At 39.7% G+C, this 13,990-nt stretch overlaps 1 protein-coding gene across 2 annotated transcripts in view; it reads right to left on the reverse strand.

Annotated features, from left to right (window-relative positions):
• The window catches only part of LOC150085832 (uncharacterized), a 101,643-nt gene that overhangs the window by 39,774 nt on the left and 47,879 nt on the right, over positions 1–13,990 (reverse strand). For both annotated transcript variants that reach the window (XM_090374265.1, XM_090374266.1), the window contains exon 2: positions 1,561–3,632. In XM_090374265.1, coding sequence (XP_090230391.1) covers positions 1,561–3,277 — 1,717 coding nt within the window. In that variant the 5' untranslated portion in view covers positions 3,278–3,632. The remainder of the gene's footprint in view (positions 1–1,560; positions 3,633–13,990) is intronic.

The raw sequence follows: 13,990 nt of genomic DNA on the forward strand, positions 1-13,990 counted from the left end.
GAACCAGACTTTCGTTGCGAAAAGGGGAGGGGGCCGGTAATTGATTCCAGTGATTACTCGTCATGCTTCCTTACTCTCTTTAGTTTGGATTTATTCCCCTATCCTTGTCTTTTCTTCTAGAGAGAGGACAGCGTCTTCGTTCATCTAGACATCCATTTGTATGTTTCAGAAAAGGCAATGCTTTATCTAAAACTTCACACGCGATACTCAACATTGAGGGGCTACTTTATTAGGTATGTACATATATCTCATCATGAGTAAGCCCCTCATTTAGCCTTCAGAACAGCCTGGATTCGTCGTGGCAAAACGAACGCATGCTACAGGGATGCTGGTCCATGTTGACTCAATTGTTTTTCGCAACTGTTGCAATTGGATGATTGCGGATGTACGAAGAGTTCGTTACACCTCATCCAGCATGTGCTCAGTTGGACTGAGATCGATCAAGCAACTGGGGAGGCCACCACAGTAATCCGAATCTACTCTCATATTCCGGGAACTAGTTGTGTACAATTCTGGTCTTGGCGCAATTATCCTGCTGGAAGGAACCATTCTCAGATGGGTCTTTTCAAATCCATGCAACCATGTAACCTTCGCCAGGGACAGGCGAACTCAGAAAAGGTCACGATGTTCGCACCGTGTCACACAGTGTGGAAGGGGGGGGGATTGTGATCACATCTCGGTGTCATCATTTTTTCTTAAAGCTACCTCATTGGCATTCAAAGTTTTTAAATGATGCATTGTAAGATTTAAATAAATTCAGTTTAAAAAGGATATCTTTATTTGGTATTTCAATGTTGGCCGAATGAAAACACGCAGAGTAATCACTTGGTGGCACGTTTGTATCAGCGCAGCATTTAGCAATGCAAATCTAGGTGCAGCCGTGTGTTTCAGCGTGATTATCTTCCCCAGGAGCAGAAATACCTTGTCCTGTTCCGTTTTCTTGTAGGCTGCCTGTGAGACCATGGTTCCGCAAGTAGCGGGACTTCATCCACCTTGCTTTACTAGTTGGGAACGCATCGTTGCAATGCGTTAATCGCTGTCATTAGAGATTTTTGCTAAACACACAATGTACACGTGAACTATGTAACTGATCTGTCCCACTCGGACCTTCTCTTTTATGAGCGCTGAAAATGTGTAGGATTTAGTCTCTAACTCATTATTATTGTTTACATAACATAATAAAATAGAATATGTACATTCGGTGATGTGGTAACTAGCATTTGACAAGATATTAAGTGGCAGCTACAATAGCAGCCAGAGGTACAGAAAAATTTACCGAAAGTTGTACGTCATTCGGACAACATATTGCGAAAGCATCGCCATTAATAAGCTGTAAACGATGTTTAATAATAATGAGTTAGAAAATTGCTCTTTTGAAACTTTCGAATCATCATGACTTTCACCATGGAAAAAAAAGAAAAAGGCGTTGTCATTAAATTCCTTTTCGTTAAAGTGCATAATGCGCAAAATGTTAAAGTGCAAAACTCAAAAGAATCAAAGATGTAAGTCATTGTGAATTAGCAGTAATTCAAATTCAAAAGTTCAGTTTCTTTTCCTTACCTTTGCTCTTTAAGGAATGCAACTTATTGGAATTCCGGAGCGCGATCTTCAGTGTTAGCCTTTCCTGTTCTCCGTTGAATGTCTTATCTGTTTCGGAACTGCACTCGCATTTCTCTGACGTTGCGCTGTTGTCATTAGCACGTGATTCTGCGTCTTTTAAGATGTTTTTAATTTTAACGTTGCAATGACGTTTCACTTCGATATCTTCTTTTGAGATTTGATCTCCAGTTTCACGTTCCAAGAGAGGAGGATCGCTGTAATGGCGGTGAGCATTGGAATCACGCACTGTTGAGTACACATACCCCGACCTAAGTAACTGGCGAGAATAAGTCTTCTTCAATTTTCCGAGGATGGATGGGTTTTTGTTCTTCTTATAAGTTTTTTGTTTCTGAGTAGGGCTATCTGATTTATTCCACTTTGTTGGTTTCTTTTTCTTCCAGGAGGTATTTTTGTTAGTAATCTTTTGTGAGAGGTAGGTAACGTAATCACTCGTCGTAGGTAACTCTGAGCTGGAAAAGCTGTCCTCTGTGCGTTTTGAAGGGTTTGATGGTGGATGGAATGATTCGAATATTTTTGACTCCCGATGGAAAAACTCGGACTCTTTCTGAACTGTTTGGACTCTATGACATTTGAGTTTTGGAATATTCAGCATTTTTTTCTTGGAATTTATCACATTGTTAAATGGATTTAGTCTCTTGTGATTAAAATAAGGGTTAAAGTCTTTCGGGTATGGAAAGTCGCAACTGTCCTGAGTAATCTGCGGGGGATTTTCATCCTCCTCGATGGTTACTTCGGATAAAATCACTGAGTCAAATGTGCTTTTCGTAATTTCTGAAATGAGCGACGCCATACTTTTGCCATATCTGTTGAGGGTCACAGCTTCTAACTCAGCTAGGCTTTCTTTTGAAATGATTCCATCCGTCCTGCAAACATCTAATGTGGACGTCGATTCTACGATGGCTGAATGAGGAGGTGGACTCATTTCTTCGAACACGACACCTTTAACTTTTGGAGAATAGAAATAGTCTTTACCCGTCGTCTCTTTGTAGAAGGGCATGGATTCGCGAGGCTTATCTTCCTCTTTGGAGTGAAGGTCTAGAATTTGAAAAGCGTCAAGGGCATTACCCCGAACATCTGATATCATAATGGCAATGCTATCATTGTCTTCCAGCGAGGCGCTATCTAGAGAACTCTTCATCCTTTCGAGAACGTTGCTCACTTCCCCTCTAATGTCTTCCTGATACTGCTCACGACATTCTAAAGCTTCTACCGACGATGAAGTAGTATTAATAGATTTACTCTTTGCAGAAAGCTTTCTAAGCTTCGTTTTCTCTGGATTGCAAGCCTGGCTGATGCATTTTACATCTAAGGATGTCGCAGACCTTTTATGGAGTCTTCCCCATCTCCATTCATTTGGACTAATCTCTTCGGACGGACACGTCACTTTATACCTTTCTGAGGGCAAAATCTTTGCATTGTTTCTCGGTGGTTGGAACTGTTGTGAACTGTGTGCGGACGGGAAAGATTGTGTACTAATTTTTTTAGGCAGTAAGCTTCCTGGAAGTATTCTCTCCAACACCACCACCGGTTTCCTCCTGTGACATTCCCTCAGCAACTTATTTTTATGATTAACAGATAAACCACATCTTTTGGCATTCTGGGGTTTCCTAGCACCATAACTTTTGGCAGTATGAGATAGCCGGCGCTCCTCGGGCATGCCGAAGTACTTCTTTCTTGATAATTTCAGTAATGGGGTTGGAGTGACGTAATTAAATCACATTTCAAGGAGGCACCCACATCCCAATGTACATATACACGTACGCAACAAGTCTCTTGATATTTACTTGGGATTTAGAATGGAATCTGTACATATACCACGCCCTAATTGGAGTGGGAATTGCATGTCCCTCTCAACGACCGTGACGGCACCAGGTTCTAGATGGAAAGGAACAGCAGCATAACAAGCAATAGTAGTGTACATTTTCAGGTATGACACTTCTCTGTTATACAGATACAACATATATTCCTTTGGTGGCAATTACCAGCTGGGTGTGTTGAAACCCGGTTGTCCCCTGAAAGGGAAACAAAAAGGAGGCATTAAACTATATCCATAAATACAAAGGTACTTAACTATTTTATCATAAGTAATTTCAGTTTACCCTTACCAATATCTGCAATAGCCCTCGTGGGTAGCACAGTTGGTATAACCACCGTCCTCCCCACACCAGGTGGAAAAGACCTGAGTTAGAGCCCCCTCAATGACGTGAGGAATTTTTATACACTCTTTTCACAACGTGGCTGAGTTAGTCGGTCTCAGGCGAGGGTAGCATAGTTTTTTCTCGGAAATTGGGGAGAAAAATCCATTTTCGTCCAGCAAACAGACCATAGAACCCACGAAATTTACAGACAGCATAAACGGAGCAATACGGCCTCTGTCGCTGATGCTCCTAAACCCTAACTACAGTAACAATATCTGCACTAAGGTAGAAATACGTGGTTCATGCTTTCAGTCACAAGGTGCGTTATAGAACGCTCACCTTGACCACGGTTATGCAACCAATCAGTTGATGTAAAATTATGATTCAACTATTATAAAGGAATTAGAAAAAAAAAAAAAAAAATGGCATTGGTAACGGCCCTCAGTGGCACAGTGGTTATAATCACCGTTCTCCCCAAATAGTGAGGACGATGATTGTGTAAGATCTTACATGTTAATTTAAATAAAGATATTGGGTTTATTTTTCGCAAAGTAAGATTTAAATTAGAAAAACGTTAGATATAGTGATATTGTAAGAGGAAAAAAATGTTACAAATTAAATAAAATAAAGATATTGGGTTTTTTTTCGCAAGGTGAGATTAAATCCGAAGAAAGTTAGATTTAGTGATGGGGTGGGTTAAGCGTGAGAATAAATAGTAGCAAAGGGATAAACCATCAACTCCCATAATACACGAGAGCAAACAGGGACAGCAGGACTAGGTAACGGGGGTCATTTGTGAATAGGCGTGAAAAGGGTTGCTCGAGAACGAACAATAGGACGTGAGACGGGATTAGACGAAGCCCCTCCTTTGATCTGTAACACCGTCAGACAAACAGGAAGTGGGGGCACGTCCAGTGTTCGGTTCCAAATTAAGACTGGCGACATGCTGACTGAGATGTGAATTTTCTGATGCTTTAGAAGGCAAGGTGCGAAATGAAAATGAGTGTTTGTGGCGATGGTCATCAAAGGGCCATACTGCCTGGGAAGAAAAAATAATGTTCGAAAAGGAGGTTGGTTTGCACGCTAAGGAGAAAGGTATTAGCGAATGAAACGGAACGTAAATTTAAATAGTAAGGGGAGGATTGGTTGGAGTCCCTAACGGAGGCATGTCAGTCTTGAGGGGCGGTATAGATTCGGGGAACAAGAAAGAGAGAGCTCGGGAAAATTAGAGAAGAAAAAGGATGAAGACGTTTTGAAAGGTTTTAAGAAGTATATTGAGGAGGTGGTCGACGAGAAATAATGAAAGGTGAGGTTATCGGAATGTCAGGGAGTTTGCAAAAATTAGTGAAGTGAGAGAAGGAGATTTCCATAGATGACCAGGTCCACCGATGAAGGCTATGATAACCAGGAAAGGTCATGGAAGGCAAATAGCAGGCCCGGAATGGAAGTAGCAGCTCTGGATCAGAAGGAGCGGTTCTGACAGGCAGAATAGCAGATCCCGAAAGCTGAGTAGCAGTCCCAAAGGCCAGACGATATTTCCCCGGAAGCCGTAAGATGTTGCTCTAGATAGCAGCCCTGAATAAAGGAAAGACGGAAGGCCCTAACAGAGACATCCCGCCAGTCACTAGAAGTAAGTGCCTAGATAGCATAAGTACTCCTTAACAAATTTGAAGGACTATAGAAATAAGATAAGAGAATTATTAGGGGAGGTCATATGGGAAATATACAGTAAGGTATATGCATGTACATGTAGATGAGTAGAATAATGTTGTTGGAATAAGGTATAGAACGGAGAATATATAGATATGGTGGATTTACTTTTGAATAAATGGATGTAAAGTAAAAAGTTTGGACGGGGTAATTAAAGGGGATAATAGAGAGAAATGCTTTCATACATGATGATCCAGATGTAATGTGGTGACCAAATCAGAAGTGTTTTTTGTCTAGAGCTGATATAAATAAGATAATTGCTAGTTTAAAAGGTGGTTTGAATTGTATCAAGGTAAATCTAGCTAGAGAAGGTTTGTCATTAGTATCGCTAAGTAAGAAAGAAGTATTAATGGAAATTCATGAAAGTGTTAATAGCCTTGTGGTAAAGAGAAAGGTGATGTACTTGAACGTAAATTAACATTACCAATTAATCCATACCACGTACCATATAGATTGTGCTATCAAGTTGTAATATGTGCTTAAATATTGATCATTTTCCTTTCTGTAAATATGTGTAATAAACAATTTGAAGTTGTGTTTAACCATTTTGAACACCCAGCCAAATCTGAAGGAGGAATATACTCAATATAGAAACTCCCTAGAGCCTGATTTCTTCTGTGAGGTACTCAAGTCAGATGCGAAAGTGGGGGATAGGAAAGGTGAATAAAATAAAGGTATAAAAATAGTAAAACAGATATAAGGTAATCCCCACAATTGTAACCATTATATGGCCTGGGTTCGAATCTAGTCAATGATGCGAGGAACCGTTATGGGATTTTTCCAAAACGTGTCCGAGTAGGTCTGTCTTACCGAGGATAGATTTTGTAGCTCTCATTTTTTATGATTGAAGTGATCATGAAAAATGGGCGCTATAAAATCTATTAATCCCTCCATCTGCAATTTAGGAAGCCCCAAAATAAAGAGACGTTTGTAGCAATACATTGATTTCGATCATGGAAAAAGTTTTGTTCTCAATGAAGGCTCAATGAAGGTTCTCATACAGTCCTTGGTACCATGGCTTTGGCTTGCATTCAACTTACTGAAAAACACTGTTCTTCACGCTTCCACAAACCTTTCCATTCATGGAAAAAAGTTATCAAAAGAGAAGTTAAAATTAATTCTTGCTAATTCAGATAGATTTTTATCTCGTTTATGGTAATGAAACCTGGCTATATTTTTATAATCCTGAATTCATATTAGGGAGCATGCAGTGGAAACACGTGATCATCAATCTGAGAAAGTTTCGATCCCATTCATCAACTGGAAAAGTAGTAGTAGTCTCAATTGTCTGGCACACAAAAGGATTGTTTTTAACTGATTAACTTGCATCTAAAACCACAATGACAGAGAAATGTTACGTCAGCTTTATGCCATTGTTAAAAACTGCAATTCGGAAACAAAAAGAAAAAAGTTTGGTAATCAGATTTGGATTCTCCACGCAATGCACCTGTGTACAAAGCTCGACTTTCCTGTGCAACCTGGGCTTTGTACACAGGTGCATTGCGTAAAATTCATGAGCGTGGATTATAAAATTTTAAACCAACAGCGCAGATGCGACCCAAGTGACAATTATTTGTTTAGAAACCTCAAGTCTCATCTTCGTGCAACACATTTTAAAGATGACGAATAAATAAAAGCAACTGTGGAAGACTGATTTGATGCCCACTTTTCCAATCCAACGGAATCACTCCCGGGTGATTCCGTTGGATTGGAAAAGTGCCAATGTATCTCCAATACATAAGGGCGGTTCTAAGAGTGAAGTGGCAAATTACTGGCCGGTTAGTCTAACTTCAGTAGTAGGGAAAACCATGGAGACAATGTTCAAAGTTGGAATTCAGGATCATTTAGAATGGAATTCTGAAGGATACTCAGCATGGTTTTGTAAATGAAAAATCATGTTTAATTAATCTGGTTAGCTATTTTTAAAGGGTCCCTCAAGAGCTAGACTTTGGGAATAATTACGACGTTTTTTATTTGGATTTCAGCAAAGCATTTGACTCAGTCCCACATGAGCGGCTACTTTATAAGCTGGAACAGGTTGGAATTACTGGGAAAATCCTTAAATGGATAACAGGGTGGCGTCAGGGCAGGATAAATGGTTATTCTTCAGATTGGATTGATGTAAGAAGTGGGGTTTCCCCAAGGATCAGTCTTGGGGCCATTATTGTTTTTGATTTTCATAAATGACATCGATGAAGGAATAGAGGGCGTGATGTCTAAATTTGCTAGAGTAGTTAATGATCGCTGCCAAGCAGAGCTTCTTCAGAATGACCTAGATAGACTTCAGGGATGGTCAGAAAAATGGCAGCTATGCTATAATCCAGCAAAGTGTAAGGTATTGCACCTAGGAAACAGTAATCCCAAAATAACTTACACACTTGATGGAGTTGAACTAAAGCCGGTAGTGGAAGAAAGGGATTTGGGTATTACGATACGGTCAGACAGTTCTCCGAGCATTGTAAACAGGTTGCAAGGAAGGCCCATGATGTCCTATCGATGATGAATCGAACAATTGATAGTAGAGATAAGGACGTCATAATCCCACTGTATAAGGCTGTTGTTAGACCACACTTGGAATGCTGTGTTCAAATATGGAGACCGCACCTAAAGAAAGACATTGTGCTTCTTGAAAGGGTACAGAGACGGGTAAGTCGCCTGGTGAGATCGGAAAAAGGGCGTCCGTATGAAGAAAGACTTCGAATATGTGGGTTGCAGAGTTTGGAAACAAGGCACCTTAGAGGAGACTTGATTGAGGTGTTTAAGGCTCTGAGAGGCATAAGTAAAATGAATGAGGACGAAATTTTCATGGTTATAAATGATTCTAGAACAAGGGGTCATAATTTCAAGTTACGGGGGAAGATGTTTAGACTGGATTGCAGGAAGTTTTATTTTATCCAGCGAGTTATAAATTACTGGAGTAGATTGCCTACATGGGTGGTAGAGGCTGACAGTTTGGGGAAATTAAAAGGTCAACTGGATAATTACCTACGGGAGGAGGGAAACGCTTAGGTTGTCCATTTCTTTTTCTTTTATTATTTTGTGATCATTTATTTTATTGGCTGGTGCAGCATAAGCCATAGGCTTCCGTGCACCATGTGGTCATTCCTAATACCATTTAGCTGTAACCCCATATTCGGTCATATTTTACCTACGCTTCTACAGGATTTCAGGGGTATTTTACCTATTCTGGTGATTAGGAATTTTGACTTTATTTAAACTACTGCATTGAAATAGCTCTCTAGTCATAAAGAAAATATCGTAGCTTCAACAGGAATATAAAAAGTGAAGACAAGCAGAAGAAAAAAAAAAGAGTCGTATGAAACAACAACAAAACGAGCAACCCTTTTAATAATACGTACGACGATGCAGGTCGTATCTGGGGGAGGAGATTTCAGGAAGACAATAAAAAGCTAAATACCTGAAGCGTCATCGACGGGAGTCGAACCCGGGCCTTTTCCACCCGGTGTGGGGGGGGACGGCGACGATACCACTGCGCTACCCGCAGACAATGTTTAGTTCATTGTATAAACCAAGCATGGATAACATTGCAAAAACTTAAAAGTACAAATTCCAGAAATGGTTAATAATCTGAGTATAAAATTCAACGCAGTTGATATTTGAAGTATCGAAATATCAACTGCGTTGAAGTGCAAAACTGAAATAAATTCAACTTTTAAATAAAATAACGGGGCGAGCGTGTTGCAGTCTTATCAGTAACATTATCTAAAATTATAAAATTCAAATAATGCAGTAGAACTTGTATCATTCTCTAACCATATCTTTTCCGATATTCTTCAATCATTCGCTAAACAGAGATTGAATTAATTACTACGTCACGGAAAACCAGCCAATAGAATACACGAAAGTGTCAGGAGTCACGAATAAATGCAATCATCACTCGCGAAACATCTACAGAGTTGGCACACCTGCTGCAAATAAAACACAGGAACAAACTAATCTCATTGCATTCACTGTTAACATTCGATAATTGCTGGTGATCGCATTGGAGAACTCCAATTATAAATGTTTTCTTTTCCAAGTCTATTATGGAAACTTCCACTTATTAAAGCTAAAACATTACTGTGATTTCGATGAGTAAAAATTGTAGAAGCCACTACGATATGGCTGACATTATTCGATGCATTTTCCTTGTTGAAACAGGTGCTCGTCCTTTTAGGCAATCTTCTCAGAAAAGAAGAGTTGCGAACCAAGCAAGCAAACTTCCACAAAAGAAAAGGGAGGGAAAGAAGGAATATCAGACTTTTTTTGTAATAGGTGAAAAACTGTTTTCGTCTACAACCCACAGCGAAACGTTATCTTATCTTCAAGGACAGCTGAGCTGCTCGTCTAGGCGAAATAAATCTAATTGAATTGTTCATACTCAATGAGGTATAAGGTCAACAGGGGTGAGGTGTCACAGAGTATCTTTATCTGCAAGACGTATCACCACTTGCATCGGACGAAGAACTCCAACTGAAACCGGCAAACTACAACTTCGGAGAGGAAAGGCCTTTTAAGATTTGCTTTAATCATTGACGAGTTTTTAACCCATGACCTTTGAGAACAAGTGACAAAGGCATTATACTGCTAGGAAGAAAGTGTGACTGTGTAGTTCGAAGACGAATTAAAATAAGAGTATAACACCCTAGCAACTGGACCCACTTGTGACATATGGAATATTTTCTTCAAAAAAAAAATGCCTTAAGATGACACTATGACTGGAACAATATGACTGGACCGTATTCAACTAAATATGAATACAGTGGGGGAAAAATACGAACCTTTGTATTAAGAGGGTCAAATGCAGAATACTAATTGAGAATAAAGACTACACAGACTTCGACTGCAGTAATCTGAAGCCGGAATGGGGGAACGGGTGATATACCAGACTTTGAAAAGTCTTATCGTAGCTGCACGTTTAACAGGAACCATAATTCAAGAAACAAAAAGACATATTTGGTTTCTCAAAAGCATCCATTTCAAAGGTTTTTAATGACTGGAAATTAAGCAGTTGTTCTACATCTCAAGGCGCAAAGTGGCAGAAAAATAACACTTCAAGAGCGAAGCCGTCATACTCTTAGGAGGACTCTACGGGGAAATAGGACATCCAGTGTGCAGCAAATAACATCCGAATTAGACCAAACCCCAGAGCTGCCATATTTCAACACGTACCATGCCCAGGGAATTGGATAAATTGGGTATTGACAATCGCCTGCCTATTCAGAAGCCATCTGTTTCAGAGAAAAATCCGCTTGTTTTGCACTGATGGTAGGAAGAGTGTGTGGCGAGAATCTCACGAAGCGATGGACCCTGCTTGCCTTGTTAAGACTTTGATTTCACTTTGGGTTTACTGGCGCAAGCCTTGTTTGGATGGCTTAAGACAACTGAAGTATCTGGAAGTAGTATCATAGTATGGGAATATTTTGTTGCAACGAACTGTGTACGTTGATACCAGTGCGAAATGGCGATCCATGGGCCATTGTATTCCGAATCATTACAAACAGGCTCCCCAGAGGTGAAATTTTGGACACCACGTTCAGGCCGAATGGAACCTCGACATAACTTGGTCTGATTCTCTCAACAACATACTGGACAATATCTACCCAACTGATGACTTGGCACCGACACTGGAGCAACAAGAAATCATTGACAGAAACAGGGAATACATATCAGATACTAGTGAACCACTCTTCACATCCCTGGAAATAAATTTGGCCCTGGCCAAAACGAAAGAGGGTAAAACCCCTGCTTGGACTTGCTGGAGGTTGACGTAGTAAAAAGTTCGCAGAACACTATCCGATAACTCTCTTAAAGTTTATTTAATAGATGCCTTGCTGAAGTAATATTTCCTGACTTCTGGAAAATTTGAACACTAAAGTTAATCCTAAAACACCCGAAAAAACCACCTCAAGTCCCGACTTCTTACAGATCAATAGCCCTACTTTCTGTTTTGGCCAAACTCCAAGAACGACTTTTGCTCTCCCGTCTCACCGACTACTACACAAAGCAACAATTCCCATCTGCGCATCAATTCGGATTTAAAACAGGCTGCAGTACAGAAGATATCTCCAAATAGGCCTACAAGGCTGGGACAATTCATATTGAACAATTAGACTTTACACCAGCTGGTATTCAAATAAACAAATTTCAATCCTGCAACTAAAACACTTTATTTACAATAAAATAAAATACAAGTAAATGAAATGAAATAAAATATATAGTAGTCTAAAACTGATGTGATTTAATTTACAATAAAATAAAATGATGATGATAAAAGCGATAAAAGCAGTTAATAAAATACCGTAACAACTGTAGCTTTCGGAGACAGCGGTCCCCTTTCTCAACAGCATATTTCTGCTGTGTGGCACATCCTTAAATAGCAGATCCACGCTGGAATTTCCCATTTATGCACCGGAACCGGAAATGGCTCGTGAGCGCGCTAGCTGAAACCGTTCATCTTGCCCAAGAACAACGGTTTCAAAGAGGGGATGAAAGCGTACACCTTTGTCTCTATTAATGGAATTGCTATCTGCCCCAATACGTAAACTCTCAAGCCATTTACGGTCCCAGAACCCCTGTGCATGATCCGTGAAGACAACATCCTCCGGGGAGATTTGATGTTGCTTCTCCTGTGACTTTCAACTCCCTTCTCTATCCCCTACCTTAGAGTGGACTGCCTTCCCTATTGGTCCACTCCAACTACTGTTCCCCATATTCTGACCTCTTCTTCTGCTCTTACTCCCCCATATGGTCTCTTCAAAAAAAAAAAATTTATAGCCTCAAGTTTTTTTTTTTTCTTTTATTTTTATGGCCTCTGTCAGGAAGTTCAGGCAACCCTGGCAAAGGCCAGCCAGAGTATAATGGACAGTCTGGCTCACCTCCCAGTGGTGGTGGCGGGCAAAGTAGGGTCCAACTAGGGGGGGGGGGCCGCGGCCAAGCAGCTAGAGACAACAGAACAAAGCACAATACTACATAAACTAGACACTACACTTTTTCCTGGCTGTGCAGTAGTTTTGCATTCTATCACAGAGTACTATGGCGCAGATGTGGGAAACCACCGGTGGCGCCTGAACTTAAATACTATGTACGTTGATACCGGTCGAAGGTCGGAAGTCATCAAGAGAGCAACTGAATTTTTATGAGATCTGTTGTAAGCTGTAATGCTACACTTTTATTTCGAAGGTGATGGCCAATTTATGGATGACAATGCAACTGTACATAGTTCAAGAATGGTTTCGAGAACATGGTACAGATTTCCACCATATTTCCTGGTCCCAAAATTCACCTGATCTCAATCCAATTGAGAACGTGAGGGAGATTTCTTTATTTTCTTTTCTACACGAAAAAGATACTTTCCATTGCAGGTTATCAGTTAGTCTAATTACAAATAGCATCAACAAGAGTCCAACGTTTTTCATTGCTATTTCGGTTATTGTAATGGATCTGACCAGAACTATTCTTACTTTCCCATACTGATACCCTTATGTTTTCTGCATAATAAATTTGAAGCCATTGTTTATAAATTCCTGGAAGTAAATCGTCCTCTTCAAGTGCTATTTCTACAGACTATTCCAATAGCGGTTTCTAGGATAATTTCCCACAGCTTCGTAATATACTTGCTCTTTGGGCAAAGTGGTCAGCGTCATTTTCAATCTCACTCATAGTATCGTATATTGTTCGAATCAGTGAATCCATTATTACAAATATTCCATTAATTTTAATATTACTGTACTTTAAACTGACCAACTGATCTCTGGTTCATCTAAATCATTTTCTGTAGGACACGATGAAACTTGTGAAGGGCTTCTATTTATGAATCGGATAAACATTTCTTTTAGCACTGTGCTATTTGTGAGACACTTCACTCACTTTGAAAGATCTGCTTGCGATTCCACCATAAACTGAAGGATGTTAGTTATAGTTAGCCGCTCTCAGGCAGAGATGGTGTTTCATCACGATTATTTCGGGTTTATTTTCGTTCAAAACATGCAAATTGTTTTGGGTCCAACAACAATAATTTATAATTCATCTCTGAAACTTAACACTTAATAAACCTAGATGGAAAAATTTACATTCATCACCATATTTCATAAGAATTGAGTAAAAGATTTTAGTCAGTTTTCTTACAACGAATTTCATTATTTTTCTTTTCACCATAAGGGGGGTCGCAGCCATACTGCTTTATTCACTTTGATCGTTTAAATTTTTGACTTCGTAATAAAGACTTTTCTGGTCTCAAATGATAGCATCTTTCAACCCTTGGAGCCGCACTCCACTACAGCTTTAGAAAATAAAGTAAGTTTTGTTTCAAAAAGAAAATATGTCAAAGAATAAACTTTAAAAAAAGTGAGACTCACCCAAATTCTTACATTGTGTCACTTGCAAAGTCTACTTAAACTACTGCGTCGTTGCTGTCGTGTACTCGATGATAATCCTTCCTTTAATGCGTCGTCAGCATCCAGTTATAAAGACGCTATATCAAATGACACAGCAGTAAAGATGCGATTGGTATAAAGAATAGA

Source organism: Mastigoproctus giganteus, chromosome 5 (genome assembly GCF_048544385.1).
Source record: "Mastigoproctus giganteus isolate SK-2022 chromosome 5, ASM4854438v1, whole genome shotgun sequence".
NCBI classification, from domain to species: Eukaryota; Metazoa; Arthropoda; class Arachnida; order Uropygi; family Thelyphonidae; genus Mastigoproctus; species Mastigoproctus giganteus.